We start from the raw sequence: 25,547 nt of genomic DNA on the forward strand, positions 1-25,547 counted from the left end.
CAGCTTCGGATCAGCTTAACTCCAGCTTTTGTGGCCCTTTGGGGAGTGAATCGGTAGAGGGAAGAGCTTTCTCTCCTCTCTCCTTTCTAATAAAAATAGAGAAGAAACACACACACACACCCATCTGCTGGTTCTTTCCTCAAAGGGCCACAACAAACAGGGCTGGACCAGGCCAAAACCAGGAGCTTCTTCCTGGTCTCCCACATGGGTGCTGAGGCCCAAGCACTTGGGCCAGCTTTCTCTGCTTTCCCAGGTGCATTAGCAGGGATCTGGATTGGAACTGGAGCAGCCAAGACTCAAACTAGAGCTCTGATACAGACTGCTGGTCTCATAGGCAGCAGCTTCACCTACTGTGCTACATGCCAGCCTCCCTAACTCAGAGATGTACACTGGGCAGGCACACCAAGAAGGGGTATCCCTCACAGAGTGCCCCCGTGCTGCTCCCAGCTCTGTGTTCAGGGACTCCCTCTTGTTGATGAAATTACACTATTGATGCATTACTCTGCAGAGCCTGGCACATGGGACAGGCTAGGGCCCTCTTTTCCTTTTCTTTAAACTAACAGACTGTTCACTTTTTACCAGACAGCTATGAGCCAGGATTCCCATGGAAGACTCTCAGCCTCAGGCTAATTCTTTCCCAAACTCCTAGGAGAGAAGAAAATGGGTTCAGAGCAGCACCATGTGCCTGCGGGCAGAGTGGCTTCTGGCGCCCTGCGGGATGCCCACTCTGCTCCCGGGATCAGCAGTGAGCACATCCCACAGACTCCACTTTGGCGATGAAGCCGAGCTGCACACGGGCCTTCCGAGGCAATGAGAACCTGCTCTTCTAGGTGCTGCCTCCCATCCCCCACTCAGCCCACCGAGTCCTGGGTGCGGCCGCAGTGTTCACTACTGCCGCTGCTGCTGGGCGGGCTGAGCTGGCTGGGGCTGCTGGAGGCCCACCTGCCAGGGCTGCTGGAGAGGATGCCAAGTTCTGAAAACTCTGACCTTTCACTCTTGGGCATTAAAACATGCAGTGGCTGTTGCCACTTTCTGTTGGTTAGTTCCTCCTAAGCAGCCCACCCCTCTTCTATAGCCAGGGAAGGAAAGCCTGGGGAAAAAGTCCTACCTTCTCATCCTCACAACCCTGACCTCAGCCCACCATCCTTCTCCAGAAAAGGAAAACTAAGCCTCAGTCTCACTGAGTGCCGGCTGGCTGGTGATGATGGGTAACTTGATTAACCTCTCTGGTCTGGTACTCAGGGGCAGCTGTCAGGAGGTGCTGGGCAGTGGGATAATGGCTCCCCCAAGGTCCAGCCTGCTTTGCTCACATGCGGCTGGTCCTGAGCACGTGTGGACATCCTGTGGCTGGCAGGGCCAGGAGGGTGACTAGCCCCGCAGGTCCCACTGCCCACCACTGTTACTGTCACCAATGAACACTGCAGAATCTCTCCCCAGCCCCAGTGCTAGCCATTCTGGCTGCAGCTAGAAACCCTACTGAGTCTGAAGCAAACCCTGGTCCCGTCAACTCCCAGCCCAGCAGGCAGCAGAACCATACTTGCCCCGCTGCAGCCACGGTGATCCTAAGACTGTGTCATGGAGTTCAGGGGCAAGCCCTTGGGAGGGAGATTGGAACTTGGCACACAGCAGCCCTGAACCAAAGGGCATGCTCCTGTAGGCGCCAGAGGGGCGAGGCAGGCTGGGGAGAGCCAGCATGCTCAGCGGGTTATAACCACATGCTCGTCGGAATGACCTGGGGGCCTTTGAGCAATGTGGGGACGGCAGAGCCCCTGGGAGTCAGGCTCAGATTCAGCAGGACCGGCAGTGCTGCCCATAGGTGGGAGTTCCCAAAAGCGGCTCTGTGCAGGCTCCACTAGCCAGCCTGCACACTCAACAGGCAGGAAGGGCCTTCCTCACGCAGCTGGGCAAAGGCCGGGCGAGGGTGTGGACGCGGGACACGGGGTTGTTGGCTGCTTGGGGATTCCCAAGGTTCCAGAGTGCACCAAGACTGGCACAGGAAGGAGGCGGGCCCTTCTGCTGCCCACCAGGCCCACACTTGCTTCCTTTCCAGCTCACATTGGGGGCTCCAAGAGCTGCAGGAAGCCGAGGACCCCCTGAAGCTGGACTGTGGCCAGGAGGGCCTGACCTCACTGTGGAAGGGCTGCTGGGTGGGCCCAGCTCTCTCAGCCCTGGGTGGCTTGGGGGGTCTTTTCTTCCTTTGGGAACAGCCCTGCTGCACCCTGTGCCCAAGCTGCTGGGGAAGTTGAGGCAGGGTAGGTAATGGAAGCAAGAGGCTGGGCTTTTAGGCACTGGAGTTGCCCGTCTGTTGGGAGCGTTTCTGCAGCTCTCGGCCCAGGTTCTCCCCTCTGTGGAAGGGGGTAGCTGCAGGAGCTGGCAGGGACTGTGAGATGACGTCTGGCCCTGAAAATCTCCCTGTTGTAGCCACACTGAGAGGGCACAGGCTGCTTTCTCCAGCTTGAAGGGATGGGCTGGAACCTTGGTCCATGGTCTTCTGGCAGCACCTGCACAGAGCTGAGTAAACCCCCACACTCTCCCCTCTGCCCTCCCAAGGGGACAGGAAGAGAGGGTGAGGCAGGGCTGCCAGGCACGCAGCACACAGGGAGCTAGAGGGCCTGGCTGGGCGGCTGGAACCCTGCAGGCCGGGCAACTTCCTTCAGGCAGCTCCCTTCTCTAGAGGAGGACTGTGCTGAATGGGAAATGTTCGGGGCCTTTCTCTCTCTCACACACCCATACACAGAGGCATGCCACTAGTTTCAGGAAAACACAAAGCCACAGAGTGTTTAATCTTAAACTTTTAGTTTCTGAGACAAAGGCCGTGGGAGAAGGGTGTGTGTGCACTGATGACGTCTTACTTTCCCTGGAACACGACTGCATCCTGATTTGTGATTTTATTTCTTCCAACTAAGACACACAAGGAAGGAAAGGAAGAGGGTGCTCCCAGAGCGAGGGGCTCCAGGTCTCAGGCTTCTGCCAGCCAGCTGAGTCTGGGTTCTGGAGGAGTGGGGCTGTCTGGGGTGCACAAAGCTGCTGTGTGAGCAAAATGCTGCATGAAGACGTTCCAAATGGCTTCCAGGAAGCAGCCGTGTGTGCTGACACGCGTGGGGACTGAGCAGTCTGGCTGGCCAGCTCTTGAGACGGGTGTTTCCTAGAGTTTTCCATTGGCAAAGGCTGCCTCCTGGAACTGAGGCACAAAGGTTTTGAAATACGCCCTGGGGGGAAAGAAGAGGGAGGGAACAATGTGGTTAGCACAGGCAACTCGGCAGAAAGTGCGATGGGCTTTCGTGCCAATGCGGCCCAGTGTGACTGACTGTTCACCCGTCTTGGGTTGGATTTTCCTTCTCTGCTGAGGCCAAGCCCTCTGGACTTCTCTAGCGGAGGGACACACAGTACACTGCTGTGTTACCTCTTGCAGAGTTAAAGTGTGTACAGACAGGAAGAGTTTCCTGGCTGCCAGCTCCCATTAGACACCATACTCAGTCCTGCTTTGCTTTCCCAGGACCAAGACAAGGGATCCGAATTCTGGGACTGGCTGTGTCCCCATTCAGTTGTACCTTTGCCTGTATGCAGTCAAGGACAGTCTGATGAGGATTCCTAACTGGTGTACACTCTCCACCTATTTCCAGATCCATCTGCAGTGCGGTCACTGGAAGGAGAGCCAGGCTGGGTGTTAGGAGAACCTTTCCTGGCCAGGCGGAGTGGCTGTGTGACATGGGACAGATCAGGCGTGGCCTTTCTGACCCTCAGGTCCCTAATCTGTAAAGGCAGGGTCATGTTCTTTGCCAGACAGGCACGTACTGAACTCACCCCGGGCCAGGCACGGTAGGAGGTGCTGGGGTGCTGAGATGACCCAGGCATGACACCTGCCAATGCAGGAGGTGCCAGATTAGAAGAGGAGGCACGTTCAGAGATGGGAGAGAGCATGTGGGCACCAGTGTGGCTAGCAAAGAGAGGTGCTAAGTGGCCATTGTGGCTGGAGGATGCAGCAGGATCAGAGGTCTTTTATAAGCAGCCAGTGAAAGTTCTGCCAGAACAAAGTCAGCTCTTCTGAGAGGCAGCAGGTGGGCTAGGCTAGCCGCCTGGTGCCCCGAGGCTGACAGCCTGCAATCATATCTCGCTTGTGTATGCAGAAGTGGCTCACCCAGCAATCTCCTCCCTGAGCAGTGACAAGAACCAGGAAGGGCCGCGGATCAGCACTGTGCCCAGGGAGAGCCTCCCACATCTGTTTTGTTTAGGATATGGCTCTAATAGGCCTGGTTCTCCAGGCTCCGGCTCTGGGAGTGTCAGGGCCAAGCTCCAGGCAAGAGGCAAATTTGCCAGAGCAATGACGAGCAACGACACACAACCCACTTGCAAACAGGGGACGGACAGGCACTTGGGGACACGGCAGCTCCAATGGCACAGGTGTTGTACAGGGTGTCAGGCAGACCAGGCTACATGTAGCGACTGGTCTCACACTTGCCCTCCGCCCCTGCCAGGCCACCTGGGTCACTTGCAATTTTCTTTCCAGTGGGGCCACTCAGAAACGCTCCAGCTCCTTCTCCATCCCAGCGTTTTAGCAGCACTGCCTGGAGTCCTCTGTCTAGAGGCCCTCCTGCCCTGCAGCTGCTGTGATAAGCTCTCACAGGCCTCCCACCTCTCCCTTCCCTACCCTCAGAAACAATCTTTCCTTCCTTTTTGCCCTCCACTCCCCTCAGGCAAAGCAAGGTCAAGATCAAGATCAGTTACTCTCAGGCTTGCGTGGCCTTGAGCAGAACATTCCTTGGGTCCAGGGCAGGTGAACTTCCACTTGTACCTTCCCAAGCCTCCATGGGACATTCTGGCGTGAAAGCTGCTCTCTCACTCAAATCCCTGTGTTCAGGTGGGTATCTTTCTCACCGTGAGGGACTAAGGAGTGCTCTGGTCAGTCTGGACCCCATGCTGTAGAGGCTGCTGCTCCGTGGGTTCAGGCATCCTTTTGAGAAGCTAGGAAACTAAGGATCCTGTCCCTAGAGACACTGTAGATGAGCTCTCTCCCCCACAATGCACATGTCAGACACAACCAGGGGGTGTCACAGACCCCTGTGGCTTACCCACACTCCAGAGTCTGAGTCCTGATCGACACCCTCCCACCCACAGTGAGGCCCCCTGCTCTGGCCAGGCTCCACCTGTGTGCAGGCTCCATGACTTCCTCCTGCCAAGCTCCTGCTGGTCACCGGAAGGTGCTCTCCCTGCATGCACCCGGGGCTTTTCCAGGGGACTAGTGCTGTGTGTGTGCCCTATCTGCCATGCCAGCCTGCCAGCTCTGGGAGGTGCTTGGTGAATGACAGCCACTAGTTTGCAAAGAGTAGCACCAGCACGCCCAGCTGCTGCTTAAGAAGGCGGGGAGAGGACAACAACTCCCCACTCCCAGGAAAGGTTACACTTAGGGGAAAACAAGTCTGCTCTCACTTGTGAACCTCTGCCAGGGATGAAAGAGAGGGAAGGACAAGGTACCACCCGCTACCCCGCCTAAGCAGCACACCTGAGCCAGCCAAGCTGCCACCATCCCTGACACCTCCACAACTGTGTCCTCAGGGCCCAAGGTGGGCCGCGAGGAGTAGCAGGGAAGAGGTCCTGGATTTAAAGAGAGGCTGCATGCAGCTTCTGAGAGTAGGGGTAGGAGCCTACCAATGGGGCCATGTGTGGGAAGTCAGTTGCCACCCACATGTCAAGTGGTCCTTTACCATGTGTCACCTGCTGCTGTTTTCCCACCAGTGTGTTGTATAGCCTGGGAGAGCTCATGGGCTCCTTCTGGGATGGGGTCAGAGAAGGACTGGGTGCTGTCTCAGCTTTCCAAGGACCTGCAGGTACCATGGGGCATGCTCTACACCAGCATCCACTTACAGGTGAGAGAGATGTTAAGGAGACAGGTTATCTACACGGAGGCCTAACAGCACCTGCTGAGTGAGTGGGGCCAGCAGCTGGTGTAGGTGGTCAGAGCCAGGGTACTGGTTAGGTGAGCAGTGTTGTGTGCCAGCGGGCCTGCCCCGCCCTGCCCCAGGCCTGGACTAACATGGGTCCTGAGCTCATCTCACCAGCTCAGCTTTTCTTGTAAACTCTGCGATGTTACAAGATCCTGACACACAGAAAGGTCCTGGCAAGGGCTGGTGGCTGTAAAGGTAAGCTGTTTCCTCTGCAGAAAGTTCTAAAGTTGTCTGTTGTGCTCTGGGCTTTCCCCGCCAGGGCAAACTGCAAGCTGTCAGGGGGAAGCAAAGACAGGCTAGTTGAGGGCAGGACGCTCCCAGCTGTTTGCAGCGAGCATTTCCTGGTCAGGAAGCCAGCGAGGGGAGGGAACATGGTTATTAGCTCCCACCTATTTATATACATAAAAATTATTTTAAAGGAGATTTTATTTCACGTTTTATCAAGGAAAACAGAGAACTGCCTGCAGAACAGCTTGCTCGGGGCGCTGGTTATCTGTCATCTTTGAAAAATAATCTTTGACCCAAAGACCAGGCATGTAGTGCTCTGAAGGCACAAGTGTCTCCTGCTGCTGTTAACCGGCCACTTGGCACTCATAGGAGGTCTGGCATGTTTTTGGCCTGTCACACCCACCCTGGAGGAGAACTGAGTTTTAAACCAATTCAGAGCTCGGAGAGCCTTACGACAGAATGGCCCTGACTGCCAGGGGTCACAGAGCCATAGTGCAGCTCTCCATGTCTCAGCTGGGAGATTGACATGCAGAGACTGGTTCCCAGGCCTAGGCCAAGTAGGTTCTGCACAGCTGGAGCACAGTGGTGCCAGCCCAGGCCTAAGCTTATGGTGGGGCAGGAGGAAGGCTGCAGCAGTCTCTGGACCAGCAGTCATGGAACCGGAATGTGTCCTTGGCATCCACATTTCCATGCCTTGGGCCCAGGACCGTGTTCCCTCTCAGGGCTTTAGCTCCCTCATCTATAAGGCAGGGAGTTGAGCCTGAGAGACTCCAGGGGCTGGGGCTGTGGACCAGGTGGCTCAAGGAGTGTAGGTAACCGACGAGCTTGTCTCTTCATCCATGAAAGGGGAATAATTGCTCCTATTTAAGGTACTTTTAAAATATATATATGTGAAAGACAGAGTTACGGAGTGTAGGGTAGAGAGGGGAAGAGAGAGACAGAGAGTTCCAGCCTGCTGATTCATTCCCCAAATGGCCACAACAGCTAGGGCTAGGCCAGGCTGAAGCCCAGGAGCTTAATCCAGGTCTCCTATGTAGATGTAGGGGCCTACGTACTTGAACCATCTTCTCCTGCTTTCCCAGGTGCCTTGACGGAGAGCTGGATCAGAAGTGGAGCAGCCAGGACTCAAACCAGCATCCATACAGAATGTTGGCACTATAGACAGTGGTTTAACCAATGTGCCACAGCACTGGCCCCAAAGTGTTCTTGTGAGGACTAGGTGAGATGGTCCAAGAAAGTCTTTGGCATGATGCCTGCCTTAATAATCAAACAACAGGTGTCCACTATGCCCATGGACCAAGATGGGTCTAAAGGGGTGAGGCTAAGTCTGGAGGAACAGACTACACAGGCACGTGTGACTGCATAGGAGGGGAGTCCTTTGTGCAAAGGAGGTCTCAGAGTCCTTGCTAGCATTTCCTCATTTACTATATGGTTCCTTGGATCAGGCCCTTCTGTCCTACTAAATATGGGGAGCTGGCATCTGGGGGCACAGAGATGGCCACTCGGAGCTAAGCACTCAGCCAAAGTTATCCAGACAGTGTGCATCTCTTCGTTTAGGGGCTCTTGCCAACCCTTGCCTAGCTTCTGTTCAAAGTCTTTGTGCAGTGTTGGTCAAAGGCTTGGTCAGGGAGGTGGCTAAAGCTGTTGGTTAGATGGGTATGTGAGAATCACAGGGTTCTTGGGGTGGGCACTTAGTCTAGCAGTTAAGATGACGGCCAAGACGCTCTCATCCTGTATCCGAGTACTTGGGCTTAGTGCTTTAGTCCATCTCCTGATTCCAGTGTCCTGCTAGTGCACACCTTGGGAGTGGACAGAAGTAATGGTGCAAGTAACTGGGTTTCTGCCAACAGCAGCGTGAGCCCTGGATTGAGTTCCTGGCTACCTGCTCCAACTTAGCTCATGCTTAGCTCTTGTGGGCATTTGGGGAGTAGACCAAAGATGGGAGCACTCTCTTTCTCTACCTCTCAGAAAAGAACCTCAAGGCTGTGATTGCACACAGTTAGGGCCCTGTCTGTTGACCAGGTGGTCAACCTAAGCTCTTTCTGTCTGGGATGCCATGTGTTACAGCGGAGGCCATGGTGGGAGCAAGAGGAGGTGGACTAAACTACCCAGGTCTGAGACGTGGGTTCCTCGTATCTAACAGGAGATGTGCACTTGATTCGTTGTGGTCAGAGATGTCGTCCTGCGACGTGTCTTGATTCTTCATTTGCCACAGGGGGACTATAGGAGGTTGTGGGTCACATTCCCCCAGTGACAGCTAAGAAACTGGAAGTTCAGCAGCTTCTCTTCGGAACTTTACCTGGCATTACCTAGGGCAGCACCAATGAGCCTCTCCCACCTGGAGAAGGACCGGGTCTCGCTGCCTGTAGCCCCCTTCACTCAGGACTTTCACAACAGCCTCAACAGCTGCCTTCCTCCAAAACAGGGCTTGAATTCAGGAATCCAAAATGTGCTTCTCTGGGTGGTTGGAAGATGAGCCTTGTGATGTTTGCTAGAGTCAGGCCCATGTGGCAGGGTTAGGGTAGGGTGGGAGAAGTGGTTTGGAGACACAGCCCTTCCGGTAAGAAAATCAAGGATGCATAAATCAAGTCAGAGGTCTTTTTTTTTTTTGCGAATGGAGGCAAGTTTCAGATGCTCAAGTCCCATTGCTTTTTCCAGTTCTCTTTTGCAGCTGTGACTTCAACTGGCACATGTTTTTAATCTGTCATGAAAACTGATTGTGGTCTGAAAATCACAGCAGCCCTGTAAATAGTGGAAGACGGCTCACTAATCATGCCTCATGGTCTCGCCTTGTCTTCATTGTCCTGAACCACCACTGCACATGCTGACTCATGCAGGGTCACTCTCCTCATGTCCAAGGGTCACCCTCACAACAGCATCTCTACAAAGAGACTGGTTCTAAGTCAGTGTCCTTTCCCCTCAAAGCTGCAAAGGCCCCCAGGGATGATGGCACCTCCAACCTTTGGGTGAGCAAGTGGCTGGCATGCTGGGCAACTTGTCCTGTGGGAATGCTTGGGCCACAGCAGCCTGGCCACAATTCTGGTGCGGGCTTTTGGAACAAACATGCAGCTGTAGCTGATTTGCACACACAGTCGTGCAGAGGCCTGGACTGCCTGCTGGGGACCTGTGCCTGTACAAGGCAGTAATTCACACATTCAAGCTGCAAAGGCTTGGGGACACCCGGGGAGTGCGGAGTATTGCATGCCCACAGCTGGAGCTACTCCCCATGTTGCCTTGCGTTCGTGATGTTTAGACTGGTGTCTAGACTTGGCCCCACACAGCTTGGCCTTCCTGCCTGTAAGAAAGGCTGGCTCTGTCATAGTAGATGCTGAATTAAATGAAATCAAATGCTGTTTGCAGAGAGGACTTCAACAACAATCGGCTGGAGTCTGTTTCCAGACATCAAAGTATTGGGATGAAATGTGGTTCCTGCTGAATCACAGGGTACTCCGAATGTTTAACAAAAGAGATCACAACTACCTAGAAGCTCTCTCTCCCACAGAAGTTGCCAATGGCCTCCTGGAGCTTGGCTTGGTACAGTGGAGCTAGAGCAGCTTGCAGCAAGTTTTGTCACCCCTGGGGCTGCAGGCACCTTTCCTACCTGGGCATCCTTTCATGCAGGAGATGGGGTGGCAGGAAGGCAGGCCAGCTGGCTCAATGAGAGGCGGGCACAGAAGGCCTATCAGGCTCCCTGAAACTCCAGGGACCTAGGGCTAGCCTCCTCTCCGCGGCCCTGTCACCTCCTGACCACTCTCCCACTCCAGATTATATGCTCTTCGAGGGCAAGACTATCTTCTCGCACTCATCTGTCCTTGTTCCTCCAGCCTCAAGTACAGATCACGTCCAACACAGCAGCTCAACACAAACACAAATCTTTGGCTTATGTAGAGATGGACTTTAGGATGATGGAATTCTGTAATGGGACCAAACCTCAGAGGTGAAACAGTCTTATTTCAGAGAAGGGAAATCTGAGGGCTGGAGAAACTACGTTGTCCTAATGTGATGTGACTAGCTATTTCAACGGTAGCACAGACCTTCTCTGTGAGCCCCTCAAGGGCAGAAATGGCCTGTCCTTCCTACCCTTGATGCTCACTCTCCTTACCTACAAGACATTCACTTTGTAGCAGGTGAAGGTCAGGATGGAGCGTAAGAGGACGTCTACTCAAAGGGTTGACTGGAGCTGGTAGGCAGACTGAGCCAGTCCTCCCATCTCCACCTCACAAGCTGACACTGTCTCCATCCTAACCTACCTGCTGCGAGGCTTGGATGGTGGTGTGGCTGCATGGCCAATGAAAAAGGCACCTGGCTGGGCCAGGGTTGGGGCCAGGCAGAGGCCAAGGAACTGGTGCTACTCTCTGCTTACCTGATCTCTCCTTCTGCACCTGCCTGGTGTGCTCAGGTGGTACCTTCCCTTTTTGCTCTGCCCAGAGTCATATTGGCAGGGGTCAGTGCAAGCCATAGTGTGACAAGGCCAGGTGGACACCCCTGGAGGGTTTGGGAGTTTTGCCACAGTCCCAGCCACCTGGCTGGGGAGCAGCTGGGCTGTATAACGGTGAATCACCGAGGTCACAGACCACCACCGACTTATTAGTCAGGTCAAGGGGGAAAGCTAGTGAAGGACAGTCCTCAGTGGGGAAGTGCTGAGGGTGCCAGCAGGGCAGACCATGTGGGTCCAAGTCACACTCCGGCTGGGACTGTACCTCAGTGCTCCCACTCAGCATGGGCAGGCTCAGAAAGGACAGAGGACCACTTAGGTGCTCAGCTCTGTGAGGTCAGAGCACTCTCCTGGTAGCAGGTCTAGATTCCCCCAATGGACCTTAGTCCCTGGGGCCACAGTCTGCATTGCCCACAGCTGCCCTGGCCCTGCCTCTGGCAGCGCTCTAGCCTTCACCCTCCTGGCTGAGTGTCCATCCATTTCTTGGGAAGATCTGGAGGAGCAGGAAGATGGCCAATGGCCCTCTTCTTTTCACTCTCATTCCCTCACCACACAGCTAGAGTTCCGTCCCCGATGTGCAGAGAAGAGCAGCACTGGCAGAAGTGACTGTTTGGTGACAGGAGGCAGTGGGGTACAGCTTCCCTGCTGAGGGGTGACAGTCTTCTAGAGATGGGGGGCTTTGGTGAGGGGAACAATTCTTAAATCAGGAGCTTCAGGTGGGCTCTGCTGTGGTGGGGTGTGTGGGAAGGGGGCTTCACAGACCAGCCAGGGCAGAGTTTTTGGCAGGCTGGAACCTTCTGGGTCTCTCCAATCATGACAGGTGCACTAGGGAGGCTGGGAGAGAAAGGCTCTGCAAATCCCCTGGGCTCGCTCCTCTCTGTGCTAGCCCAGAGTCGGGTCCTGGGAGCCACTCATAAAGGGTAGGGTGGGGAGAACGCCCACAGCACCCACATGGATAGGAAGCATTCTTGTTCAAATAGTAGCGGCAGCCCATTGGCAGGGTATACTCTGACCAGCTTGCAAATGAAGAGATAAAATCACAGGGCATCACAGGCAACAAGGGCAAAATCACATCTTGTTACTCTGTTGTAACAAATGGGAGTATACCGGATTGTGCTTCGTTGTCAAAAGTCGACAAGCTGTAAGTGTGCAGGAAGGTGTCAGCGACAGCTAGGCATTGCACTGACTCCGATCGTCTCACTTCACATTGACCCCTCCTGACAGGCCTGCTACTGCAAAGTGGGGTCTTCAGTTTTACCAAAGAGAAAAGTACCATCCAGAGACGCACAGTAACTTCCCTAAGATCTCATGGCTAACAGGTGGCAAAGCTCTTTGCAAACCCAGAGCCGCATGACTCCGCGGAGCTCACACTTTCCACAGGGGAGCTGGGGCCCCTCCTGGCTGTGCCACACATAATGACTCACCCTTCTTCTTCATCTACAGCAGGCAGCATGAGAGAAGGTTCCTAAAATATTTTGACTTGGTGGTCTTCCCCCTTCCCACCCCCAAACATCGCTCTAGCTGTGTTTCTGTCTCCTCCACTCAAAATTTCACGGTGATTGCCAACAGGCAGTAACAAACCGCAAGAACAACTGACTGCCGCCTCTCATCACTTACAGTGGTCCTTACAAAGGGGAACAGAGGCCCCCAAGCGGCCCTCTCTCTTACCAGGCTGGGTACCCAGAGGGTTCTACTAGCTGGATTAATCCTCATGTAGGGATCTGCACTGGGTAGCTTCTCAGTAGAATTATGATTGTGATAACAAGGGACAAAAGTGTTGAACTTGACCTCCCTCTTGCTTGCTAGAACACCTTAATGAACAGTGAGGAATACTCTGAAAGCCAGGGAGAAGTTCCCCTCAGTCTACCCAGGAGAACAGGGAGGTGCTGGCAGAGCTCTCTAAGGTATGAGTCTCAGGAGAGCAAAGGTCACTCAGAAGGTTACTCTAACACAGGTGTGGCTCAGCATCCTTGTGAAGGCTGCTAAGAACTTGTCCTTGGTAGTGTCAGGATAATAGCCTGGCTAATCCCCTTCACCTAACTGGGCCCCAGATGACTCTTGGCTGCCAAGGTCATTGCTGGCTCTGATGTACTATTTACCTTATTATTAGTAGTAATGTTCTGGTATCCACCTGAGCTCTGCAGTCAGGGAATCAAGTGGAAACTGTCATTTCATAAATAATTCCTCCTTGTACCTTGCTACAGGGTTTCCCTCAAGAGCCCCCAAGGAGCCTCACTGGAAGCACAGCACAGCACATGTCTGAGGTTTCTATTTATCTCCCCATTTCCACGTCGGACTTGGACCCCATGAATGACAGCTGGCACTCCTTCTGGCCCTCCTCTCCCGCCCCCACACTCACACAGAAGCATTCATACTCTCACAGAGAGCTCCTGCCTCAGTGGAGGGCTGACAAAGGGAAGCTGCTGAACAGTGCCCCGACCCTCAGGACACACACACTTGACCACCAGAGTGGGGACTGCACGCAAGCCCTGGCAGGCAGCTGGGGAGCTCTGAGATCAGAGTCCAGGGCCTGGCCCTCCTTGGCCTCCTCCTCTTACTGCTCTTTAGCAAATTTTCTTTTCAGCTTAGAGTTGTGCCAGGGCATTATCCACATTATTCAGCAGGCCAGACGTCTAGTACCTTTAATGACAATAATAATAATTTGCATTTATACAAGGCCTTTCATCCGGGGATCTTAAAGTGTACCACAAACAATAATTAACTCCCCTTTGCAGGTTTGTGAGCCAGCTCAGTCAGAGCCCCTTGGCTTTGTAGCTGAAGGGTACTTTCCTGGGCCTTACAACCCGTTGGGGGCCTCCCCACTCACACAAAACCTGCCCCTCTCAAGACCCGGCCTTAGCCACAGGCCCTCATGGGGTCCGCTGCTGCTGCCACCCCAGCCACCAACTCTTTGTCCTGCCTGAGGCCCATGGTATGAACTGGAGAGCCCCTCACTACCTACAGGTGGGAGAGGCAAAGCCCACCCTCCTAACACTTCTCAGAGTGGTCCTCCTGACCTTCATACATGAGCACCCAGCATGAACAGTCATGGCTAACAGAGCCTGCTTGAGATCTTTTGTCTCCTGAACTACAATCTGTCCCAAGGAGCTCCCACCCTCTGGGGCAAAGCAACCCTACCAATGCTGGAGGTGTGGCTGATGTCTCTGGTGTACAAGCTGCCTATTCCTGTGGCTGCCACTGAGCACAGCTTGGTGGCTCATCAGTCATTACAGTTCAGCAGGACCTTGTGAACCAAGTGGTTCATGTGCCCTGGGTCCTGAGGCCGAGCTACTTTCTCTAGCACTGGGTATGGCTCGCTCTGGTCCAGTCTCTGCCCAGCTCTGACCACAGCTCTTTAAACGACCCTGTCCCCTCACTGGGATGGCGCTCTCTGCAGACTTCTGAGTTCATCTTGTCACTGCATCTCAGACACACAAACGTACCCACACTTTCTGCTCTCTCTTTCTTGAAGGCATGTGACAACTGTCAATGACAGGGATTGGTTTTTGGAGACCAAGGCAGTGACAGATTTATTTTATTTTTAATTCTTCCTTCTTTCTTTTCTCCCATATTTTATCAGAAGGAATACTTGGTGTTAAACTTGAGAGGAGGATATATCGTGTCGAATGGCAACTGACACAAGGATACAGAACTCCATGTCTTGGGGAGCTATAGGCAAATGAGGCAGCAAGACTGGGGTGGGGGCAGATGGGTAAGCATAATCCTTTGCCAAGTGTATTTTCAAAACCTTTGCCAAATGTATTTCCAAAACCTGCCTCCTGTGGGAAAACCATACTCTCTAGAGTGATTTCTAGGTTCTTGGTGGTATGTTTTATGCTTCTAAAGACACCTGTCCTGTCTCTGCCCAGAGCTCGCTGTTTGGGTGAGCTTTTTCCTCTAGGGGCTGACCATGAGAGAGATTCCAAACATGCACAAAGGGCTGCTGTTTTCCTAAAGCCTGATCCATGTACACATGAAGCATGGTACACAGCCCCACCTTGCTTGGATTTTGCACAATTCCTACTCTATGGCCAGGAAGCAGGGTAGTCACTTGTGGTTTTCTGACCTAAGGGATTCTCAGAAAAAGAAAACGTGACAAATGCTCCTGGAGCTGACCTGTGGAAAGACTGCATCACACCCAACCCCAACCTTGGAGATGAAAATGCACATCTTGGAGGGAATGGAGGCACATCTGGCTCCATCACTGACTGCCTGTGGGTCTGGGAGAAGCCCGAGTTCCCACTTAGTCTTCCAGGTCCCATCTTGATAAGTTGCAGAGTGAAGCACTATGTCCCCAGGACTTTAGCCAACTCTTACTGTGACATTTAGCACATAGCACGGCTCTAGACAGAGAGGAGCTGGAGCTGCAGTCCTTTTTATCCTCAGCAGATTTTTTAAAAGAGTTTTTTACTCATTTATTTGAAAGACAGAGTTAGAGAGATCAATCTTCCATTTGCTGATTCACTCCCTAAATGGCCACAAAAGCCAGGATGGAGACAGGCTGAAATAAGGTGTCTTCAGAACTTTATCTGAGTCTCCTATGTGAGTGGCAGGAGCTCAAGCACTTAGGCCATCCTTCATTGTTTTCTCAGGCACTGGGAGTTGGATCAGAAGTGAAGAAAGCGGGGACTAGAACTGGTGTCCATGTGGGATGCCAGTATTGCCAGCTGTACCACAATGCAGGCCATACCCAAACCACTTCAGTACTTTCTGTAACAGAAACGGGACAGGAAGTAGCCACCAGGTTCTTTGGCTATTGTGGGCTCTTAGATAGTCATTTTTCTTGCTTTGGCCTCTAAACTGTTGGGAGTTGCTAATGGATGCAGGATGCAAAGGGTAAGAAAGAGATATTTCAAACTCTGTCTATAAGACTGGTCTGAATAAAATACCCAGTGTGAACTAAGGGGTGGGAGTCAGACATGAAGACAAGGCCGCAGCTCATATGGGAAGTCATCAGAGACTTCTCAAAAACCACTCAGGCAACACACCTGCAGGAGACAGGTGTCCTCGTGGGTTGGCACCTTTACACACACTGTGCAGACAATAGCCCAACACCTAGGGAGTGAGGTCAGTCCCCTGCACCAGGAACCTGTCCATTCTGGCCCTCGGAGCATACTTCCTTGTACTGCTAGACTATTGTCTCTCAGGTAGATCTGAGAGGGTGGACTCCTGAAGTTGGGAAGGAAGAGCCAAGGGCCTGTGCTTTCTAAAAGCAGTCCCTGAGCTGGGCCAGGGCCTACAATGCCCATGGCAAGAGGACCAAGCCTTTACCCTCGGCCACATGGCACCACCCTCCAGGTCTGGGTCTTACTGCTGCATGGTGTAGGTTTGAAGGGGTAGGAAGGGCCAGCCCAGGCTGCTGAGCTCTCAAAGGTCAAGGCCGAGGAGAGGCAACTTCTTGCAGGCCAGCGAGGGCCCCATAGCATGAGGAGGGGCCCCAGGAAAGGCTGCTGCCCCCAGGGACCTACACCCAGAGGAAGAGGGGTAGCTTTTGCTTTACTCCAATCCAAAGTGGCTGTCTTTTCCAGCAGCTTTTTGGTGGGGGGGGGCAGGGGTGCAGGGAGCAGGGGATTCTGCATTAAGCATCTGGTGCAGAACACAGGAACAGATGAGTTCACTGGGATGCAAGTTCTAAAAATGACAACCTGTTAGGCCTGGCTTTGAGGGAAGATGGTGAAAAAGATGAGCTCCTTTCTAGCCTGCATTGGAAAGCCTCTTCAGACCTTGTGCTTATGTCTCTTTCTACAGCTGTCACAGCTGTGCTTCCTTCTCCACAGCTCAGAGGTGGAAACCAAGGCAAATGCGGACTGCTGTGGGAATGCTGGGGTTTAGGAAGCAAGAGAGGCTTCTGAGGACAGTGTTTGGTTCCGTTTGCTGATATATTTATCAAGCAAAAGTCAGCATTCAGGTAAGCATTCTCTACTTCACGGGCACAAAGGAGTGGCCCACTTGGCTCCAGGCCACTGAATCCAGCCAGCCCTACCTGGGCGGGGAATCTTCTTTCCAAAACCAGTGAACACGCTCACTAGGTGTCCAAGCCCTCAGACTCATAAACAAACACAGACGCATGGCAAAATAAACAGTGTCAAGAGACAGGGCCGCCACCCTTTGTGGAATTCAACAATCTCAAAGCATGCTTTGTACTGCTGTCTGCCACAGGGGATAAGGAGGCCCCTGTATTAGCTTCTTCAGGAGTTCTAGCTGGAGAAGAATTGCCACAGTGCAAAAGCCACAGAACATTGCACTTGAACCCCTAGACTAGTAGTCCAGGGATCATCAAACTTTGCTACGAAGGGCCTGATAAATATTTTCAGCCTTGCAGGGCAGACTCTGCTTCAAGTGTCAACTCTATACTTAGGGAGATAACAGTCACAGATAATATGAAAATGAATGGGTATGTCTGTGCGTTAATAAAACTTTATTTATAAAAATAGGCAGCTGCCTGGTTTTGGCCTCTGGTTGCTGTTTGCCATTCCTTTTACCCAGTCCGAGGATAAGTGGGACAAACAACTCCTTCACAGCCACAGGGCCATCTGGGTGTCTGCCCAAGACCAGGCCTTGACTGAAGTCCTGCTACAGGTCTGAGAGCCACTAATGTGGAGGCAAACATGGCCACTTGGAGAGCTGGAGAGCTTGACTAAGACAGCTCACTTGGCCAGAGAAGACTGAGAGGTCAGGGGAAAACCAGAGGCAGAAATCTCTCTCCAGCTTAACATGTGCTGGGGTTGGGAGAAATGGCTGCCATGGCAAGCATGGCTCACAGAGAAGTCATCCCGGGCTCCAGCCTCACCAGTATTTGCTGTTCGTGTGCATTCATCACTCAGACTCAGGGACAATCCTGGAGTCTCAGGCCAAGGGCTGGAAAGGAAAGGGAAGGAAACAGGAAGTGGAGAGCCACTGGCACTCGTCTCTGAACAATATGAGAAGAAAACAGCAAATCATCTTTTCCAGTCAGCAGCTGGCGAGGCCTGGAACAGGACATACATGGTCAGGGAGAATGAACCCCCTTGCCCAGGGAAGACAGGTTGTCGCAACTGCCAAGCATTTTCAAAACAAGTTTTCTCGGTCTCATGACAGGTTGTGGCAAGAACAAGAAAACAAAAAGAGTGGAAGATCCCACGATCACTGCTCTGGGCTGCCACATGGGTTGGCTCTGCCTACATTGCCAAGCTCACTCCCACAGTGTGCAGAGAGCTAGTCTTAGGGTTAATACGGCTTTGGTAAGGACACCACTTAATAAAGTAATTCCCCTAAGAACTCTCTGGCAGCCAGACAACCATTCTATTCTGGGAGGGACAGGTCAACATCACTCTTAAGCCTAGGGGTGCTATTCTCCAAATTACACCGTGCTTTGTTTGAATTTTCATCTCATGTTAGGTGGGCGAGGGATCCCCCTGAAATGCAGGTTACAGGCTATCTGCTCCCCTGAACTGTATAACTCTGGGTCAGGGCAGGCACAGGGAGCAGGAAGTAGATGCTGATGGGCAAGGGGGGATCATACTGGCAGAGGAAGCATCATTAGCTCACCAGCAGTAGTGGGCTCCCTGCTACAGGATTCACACCCTGCCTGCAGGAGCCAACTCACAGAACTGGGCATTGTGGAGCCAAAGGACGCAGAGGCCAGCTGAGGGAACACCTGTCATGTAATCCAAAGACAACACAGAAACCAATCCACTAGTACGTCAGGGGTCTCCAAGACCCCTAAATGATTACTGAATGACCCAGGGCTGTAGGCAGAGACCTAGGCATCAGTTTAGACTTCAAGTGTCACAAGGTGAGGTGTCTGTGCCCTCTTTCCAGCCCAAAAGTTGAAATCTTCACATTAGTAAAGGGGTGTGTGCTTAGCCTGTGACCTTCACCCCACTCCCACACCATGCCTTCCTACACAGGCATGAAGAGGAAGGCCTCCCCATGTCACTCTCTAAATGATCAGACCACCAGCCTGTATTCACTGTGCCAATTGTGTGCAAGAATGCTCTGAAGAAGGGAAAGAACATTCTCTGGGGTGCCTTTAAATTGGAGGAAGTAGAGGCTGATGTGCGTTGCGGCCTGGGGAGCAGAGAGGTGGGGAAGTGTGAGGGTGCTACAAAGCATTCCTCCTGCCGCCCAAGAAAGGATTCACAGCTCCTGGCCCCTGGTCATACAAAGCATTCTGGGTGGGGTCTGCAGCACGTGAGAGAGGCCACGTGGGCTCCCTCCTCTGAATCCACAGACTGCTCCTGCTCCTTTCTGGGCTGCCCCCTCAGTGTGAGATGTCCGGGAAAGCTCAAATTCGAAGTGGACAGAAAATTTTCTTTTACTGTAAATATGCTCAAAACCTCATTGAGGCTGTGTTTCTATTAAATTATTTGTCCTTTATGTGAAATTTAACTTTGCATATTTGTGGCCAAAGCCAGAAATCCTAACTCCAAGAACTACAATGGCTGACAATCCTGGGCACTGGGGTGGCAAGAAGGGATAAAAGGGCAAATCTTCCGTTACAGTGCTCTACACTTGTGGCCGTGAACTCTGTTCTCATTGCCTTTATCAAGACCTGCAAAGCCAAGGTGGATCTAAAATGATTGATATATCTATCCCAACCACTAGATCTGTAGGCACTCTCTTAGGGAAACCTTTACTACCTGCAGAAAGAGATGGTGTGTCCCAGCCTGGCAGGCTAACCAGAGGCAAATGGGTACCATGTCAGGCATTTTACGGTCATGGACCAGTTTAATACTGCAGATCCCTACTAAGGGAAGACTGAAAACCTTGTGGGGAGATGAGAACATCAAGGTCCACAAAAGTCAAAGGAAACAAACAAAAACCCACTCCACAGTGCTTTTTCTCCACCTAGGAAACCTGTTCCTGGCCTACCCCCTGCCTCCTCCACTTCCCACTGCCGCCCTCTGCAGTGCTCACTGGCCCACCTGTGGCCCCACCCAGTTGCCCATCCTCTGGGCCTCTGGACATGGCAGCGTCCTCCTCCATCTCAGTGCATGGAGTCCTCCTCTTCCTTCATGGTCGGCTTCCTAGATTTCAGGAGAGGGCATCTCCTTTCCTCAGGACCCTCCCCACATTTTACCAACAGCTGCACCTGAAACAGAGTCACCTGCATGGACTCCATCCCTCCTCTGGTTCCTGGAACTGTGTCCCATGCAGTATTCTGTGCTGCTCCCAGCTTGAACTTAAAAACACTTGTTGAACAAATGGATGGAGTAAGTGCTAGTGACCTGGGCAGAATCTAATCAAAGGGTTTGCCATGACAAATCTATGCTGGGACTGGCCAAATCCAAATGTCAGTCAGGGATGACATCTGAGATGTTTTGTAATCTTAAGCAGACAGCTAGGTTCAGTGTCTGGAGAACTGCTAGAATGAAGATTGTCAGCGTGAGGCAGACAGGTGGTACAGTGTGGCGCAAGAGCATAGGCTAAGGGCTGGGGCACTAATTCCTTTATTTTGTTATTCTGTGATCTTCACCAAGTCACTTCACAGTGCAGGATCTCAACTACATAAACCGTACAATAGGAGTACAGTGGCACCAATTTCACAGGGGTCTTGTTAAGAACTGCAGACTTACAATATACGAGTAGCTATGTTGGTACATTTTAAGCACTCAACAACTTCTTACTATTGGTAGCATCACTACCTAGAAGATGAGCAGGAGGGACTGGACGGGCACTAGCATTCACTTAGAGAAAAACCACCAGCATTGCCCTTATATGCTCATGAGCACACATTTTATTTTTCTGAACAACTGGAATCATGACAACTTAAAAATTGTCTAATTCCCTGAATCAATTATGGAAAAACCTTGGTTTTCTAAATTTTGATTTCCATTTTCAGTTTTGGAGAAACCACATAGTCCCTTCCACTGCAACTCAGACTCACACTCTACTGAGTAAGTAATGCCACGGATAGCCCTCTCATCAGAAGGAAATCTCAAGCAAGGGCAGACCACTCCAGAAAATGGCCAGGAGACTTTGTAGTTGGGACTTTTCAAAATACGTGCAGGTGAATTTTAATATTCAGAAAGGAGCCATGGTGTGTGCATGTACACGTAAGCACGCGTGTGTGTTTTATAAATCCCAGAGCTTTGGACATACTTTGCAGGCAATGAGCTCCTACGTGGTTGCTGGGTGGGTTCAGCTGCACTCAGAGATGCTTGTTAAGTGTGCATTGGGAAGCCACTGCTACACCACTCTGCTTCTTACAATCATGGCTACTCTGCACATGAGGTGACAAATCACAACTTTTCATTTTTCAGTTCAGATGTGACTTTAGATTAAGGACTACCCCAGATCACCCCACCTTCACTTCTGCTTTCTTGGTTTCCGTTTTCCATCAAGCATGACTAAGCGCCAGAGGTTCTGTGTGGGAATACAGGAGTCACTGGAATTTTCTGTTCCCTTCTCTGTGGGTAACCTTCCTGTTGGGTTGGGAGCAACTGTGCAGCACCACCTTTCCTCTAGCCTGTTCCTTTAAAACACTCTTTTCCTTGTTTGCCCACAGGCCCTTGTGATAAGTCTGGCTTCAAGAGTATTATACCTGTTCTTAAAGGTCCTTGGTGCTAGGTCTGCAGACCCTGAAGAGCTACTTCTGTTCGAGAACACTCCAGTTTTCCTAAAAGTCATGGTCATGTTTAGCTTCTTAGCTGAGCCACCACGAAGAAGCCCATGGCACTCTGGGTAAGAAGGCACATGCCAGCGTGCACAGGCAGGCTGGCTTCTAGCCCTTGACACCACTGAGCTGCTCCTGTGAGCAAAGGAGCAGGGAAGAGGCCGAGTAAACATGAGAGGTGAAAGGTAGCTTGGGTTGGGCCCCAAACCAGTAATCAGGGGTTCAGGGTTCTAATCTTGAACAAGTTCTTTCAGGAAATGATGATGATGGATAGAATGTCAACCTATGCCAATCATAGCATTAGGAGTTTTGCTTCAATTGCTTCATTTCATTTCCGTCCCAATGGTTCTAGCTTGCCATGTGTGGCCCTTTCGAGTGCTTCTGAAGTTCCTTCCATGTTTCGTGTTCTGAGACTGCCCCACTGTCACCCGTATATTTCTGCCTGGTCCCTCAACTCACCTTTGTTGTTGACCGTGAATTTTGCTGGGCCACTGCCCCAATACCTGTCCCCATGTTAGCTCACTTCTATGGGTCAGAAAGAAGCTGGCTCATGTTCATAGGTGGCCCTTGTACTGAATGATCTGACAACAGAGCTGAGAGAATTGCGTTTCTGCAGAAGCCAGGCACTGGCTTATTATGGTGGTATGCACAGAGTGGACAGTCCTGACTGTGTTTTGATACTTCCCCACCCACTTTTTTTTCTAGAATGCATGCCTTAATGAGAAGTGATAGAAACAAGCAGGTTGGCCGTCCTGCCTTTGCTGAACTCCACATCACACATGACAGCCTGAAGCAGCCCTGGCAGCACCTGTCAGAAGCCAACAGGCACATCTGAACAGTCAAGCCTAATTCCTAAGAAGCTGTTTGAACTTGACATCTGAAAATGTACTGCAACTAGAATTACTGCACTGGGTGTGTGTTCAGGGCGTATGTGTGCATGTTCCACAACTGAAGTGTTCTATAAATATCAGACACAGGCTGTACAAAAAGCATCACGTACATGGTGTACTTAATTACATTTAGTAATGTTTTCAATTTGTGTCTGACCTCTGGCAACAGAGATGGAAGCTTTTCAACACAAACAGAAAACTGTGCTGAGCTACCTTAAATCTAATTCTCATTGAAACTTGTAGGGGTGCAGCGGAGCTTGGTGATCACCAGGTGTACTAGCCCAGGAGTAGGGGGCTTTGAAAGGATCATGGAAATGTGCATTGTGCAAAACAATGTGTGAACTTGAAAACAAACTTATCTTTTAATCCCAATTGCCCACGGACTTTTAAAAGGCCCCCTGTGGTTTTAGACAAGGGAACCAAAGCTCAGAAAAGTAATATGTGTTTCCCATGATCACACAGGAATTATGGTGTTTGGATGAGACCCTGGCCTCCTATCTACTAGGTCATTGTCTTTGCATTTTCTCCCTTCCTATTTTTTCTTTCACCAGTTCAAAGGCAACACTGACTGCATTCATAAGTGCAGGTTCCTAATTTGGTATATTATAAAAATCCCAGACTCGCTAGCCATTCATTTCTGATTCTCTAAGGCATCTGTATATTTCTAAGAGGGAAAACATGGGACAAACAGAATACTAGGTACATTGGCTTGTTCCAAACAATCTCCTAAGCGCAGTGGTTGTTTGTGGGGGGGTGCCCTGCCAGGAACCCAAGCTGGGGCACTCAGCAGTCCTCACAAGGCACCACTAGTCTGGTTTCCCTGGCAAAGAGGTGCTGACCCTTGGTGACTCCGTGTGACTCTCCTGGTAGGACAAGTTCAACGCAGCTTCTTGTGGCTTACGTGGCTACAGCTGAGGGCAGGCTCTGGTTCTTCTCCTCACTGCAGGGAGCTGAATTGTCAGGGCATGTGGTCCTGAAAGCAGTCCTCAGAGGAACCCAAGGGGCAGCCCTAGGGACAGGTACCCAGCTCCCTGGGTAGGCAGGGCCTGGCACAGCCAGTCCTGCAGGTGGAAGGAAGTGAGGAAGCTCCATGCTGGATACTGGGCAAGCAGTAAGCACCGGCCAGACTTGTCACGAAGCAGCAGATGTCAGGACATATCTTCGCTCTGACCTCTGCAACTTGGAGAGGGTGCACCCATCGGGAAGATCTGGATCCCTCCCTGTGCCAGCTGCTCTCACTTCTGGAAGGGAAACAAGCCCAAGGCCTTGAAGGCACTTCAAAATGAAGCGCCTGGAGAGTCCTGGCTCCCAGCATGGCTCTGCAGCTGGCATACTTCTTTACTCCTCATACTTTCTAACTCTCCATGCCCAGGAGGGCAAGCCTTCTGGGACAGGTGAGCTTGCTTAGGCACATATGGGAGGTCTTGGGGACCTCAGCCTTTGGGGGTCTCCCCACAATGTCTCCTTTACTGTCCCCCTCAGGGTGATATGACTTCTCAATTATGCTGGCCCAGGCCTGGAAAAATTCCCTCTTCTCTTTCAAGGGGAGTTCAGCTGAGACAAGGTGGGGATTTTTTTTTTAAAGGGAACTATTCCTAGGAAACTTGGAGCAAAACAGAAGAAAAAAAGAAAATGTGTGAATCATCCTAGCAGTTGGGCTGGCAGGTTCTGATGCTGAGGTCTGAGTTCAGGTGGGTCCCCTGGGGCAAAGTCCACTGGGAGTCCAGCCCTGCCTTCTCTGCCTGCCTCAACCCAACATCCTTCCGGCCCAGAGTGGTTCAGGTCCGCAGCTGCTCCCTCTATGGAGGGAGTGTGGGCAGTGAGCAGTTAAAGCTGTCCATGGTTCTTAGCTTTCGTTATTCCCCCTCACCCTTGGTGCCAGATGGGAGTTGCAGGAATACACACATGAAGGAGAGATAAAGGCTGGGATGACTAGAAGAGCTCCCACCCTGGTTTTCCAAGATTCCGTGTGATCTAGAAGAGGAAGGTTAAAGAGAATTGAGGTGGGACTACCTGTGAGGTTGGTCCAGCCTGAGATCTTGCTGGTCCGCTTACCAAGTGTTGGCACTGCAGGGAGAGAGCTGGCACAGAGAAAGCACCCCGACAGCCACCTTAAGGGGCTATCATCAGGGAGGGAAGGCACGAATGATGAATTCCTGGGGCAGTAGACATGAACAAGTGTGTGGTAGACCACTCACAATTCATGGGCACCTGCCCCAGCCTCCCCTGCTCCCCAAAGCATTCTGAGGCCATGCCCTGAGGCACTCTGCTAGGACTGGGACCTCCATACTGTGTTGCATGGAGTCCTAGAGGGACCTCACCACGTGAGGGTCGAGATGTGTGTGGACACACACATAACCTCTTTATACACCCTGCGACCAAGGGCAGGGGATCTATTTTATTTAGAGTGCTACTGCCCAAGGTCAGTATGACTGGCATCTGACTGCCAGGAAAAAGTTTGGAGAAAAGTGTCTTCAGAATTACTGGGATATTGACAGTGAGAAATAACTGAAATAGTCCAGAATGTGCAACCAAAATATTCTTGAAAGAGAAAACTAGTCTACAGAGCCAACTAGATGACAAACGATAAAAGTATGTGCTGTGACAAGCAGCAGATGGGACACTACGGACCACTTTGGGAGGGTGTGGATAGCTTCCTGAGTAAGAAAATCACACCTTTTTCTTTCTGACCCTGAGGTGAAAAAGGAGACAAAAAAATGTTACAGGAGGTACATGATGAATTATTCCCGTGTGTTGACTGAGAAGCTATTTCTTTGAAATATCCTTTAGTGATAGTTTTTTTTAAAATTTTTTTTTTAATTTATTTTATTTTTCTTACAAAGTCAGATATACTGAGAGGAGGAGAGATAGAGAGGAAGTGGAGCTGCCGGGATTAGAACCAGCGGCCATATGGGATCAAGGCGAGGACCTTAGCCACTAGGCCACACTGCCGAGCCCTAGTGATAGTTTTTTAATTAGGGATTTAATGTGTGGCAAGCCATTCTAGTAGGTGGTTTGGGGGTTACTTTCTATTCTAAGATTTTACATAGTCCTCTAGGATCAACCTGATGCTTTATGCACTAAGACTCATTGAAAAGTCACTTCATCTATTCGCTTATCTCTCAGACTAGAAAGTATTACACAACATCATGCAATGTGTTCTCCTAGACAGGTCTAAAGCTAGATACAAGACACCAAGGTAACTAGCATGCAAATTTTCTTTCTAAAGTGATGATTGATTTTTTTTTTTTAACAGATGAAGCAACTAAAGGACAGAATTCTTCTACTTTTCAAGTTGGGTATGTTGCACCAAGAAGACACAGCATAGGGAAGAGCAGCCCATGGACGGGGCAACTGACAACTTTAGAATCTCTGGCCAGGCCACAGAGGTCAAGAGACTGTTCACTGAGTTGCATGTGATGGCGTCAAGTTGACGTTGCTATCTTTTACTTTGA

The 25,547-nt window shown here is 51.4% G+C and overlaps 1 protein-coding gene across 1 annotated transcript in view; it reads right to left on the minus strand.

Annotated features, from left to right (window-relative positions):
• Positions 1 to 2,748: 2,748 nt before the first annotated feature.
• Positions 2,749 to 25,547, minus strand: part of BABAM2 (BRISC and BRCA1 A complex member 2) — a 436,262-nt gene continuing 413,463 nt past the window's right edge. The window contains exon 12 of the mRNA XM_004582697.2: positions 2,749 to 3,209. Within this exon, the coding sequence (XP_004582754.1) occupies positions 3,146 to 3,209 (64 nt within the window). The 3' untranslated portion in view covers positions 2,749 to 3,145. The remainder of the gene's footprint in view (positions 3,210 to 25,547) is intronic.

The sequence above is a fragment of the Ochotona princeps genome, chromosome 8 (assembly GCF_030435755.1).
Source record: "Ochotona princeps isolate mOchPri1 chromosome 8, mOchPri1.hap1, whole genome shotgun sequence".
Taxonomy (NCBI): Eukaryota; Metazoa; Chordata; class Mammalia; order Lagomorpha; family Ochotonidae; genus Ochotona; species Ochotona princeps.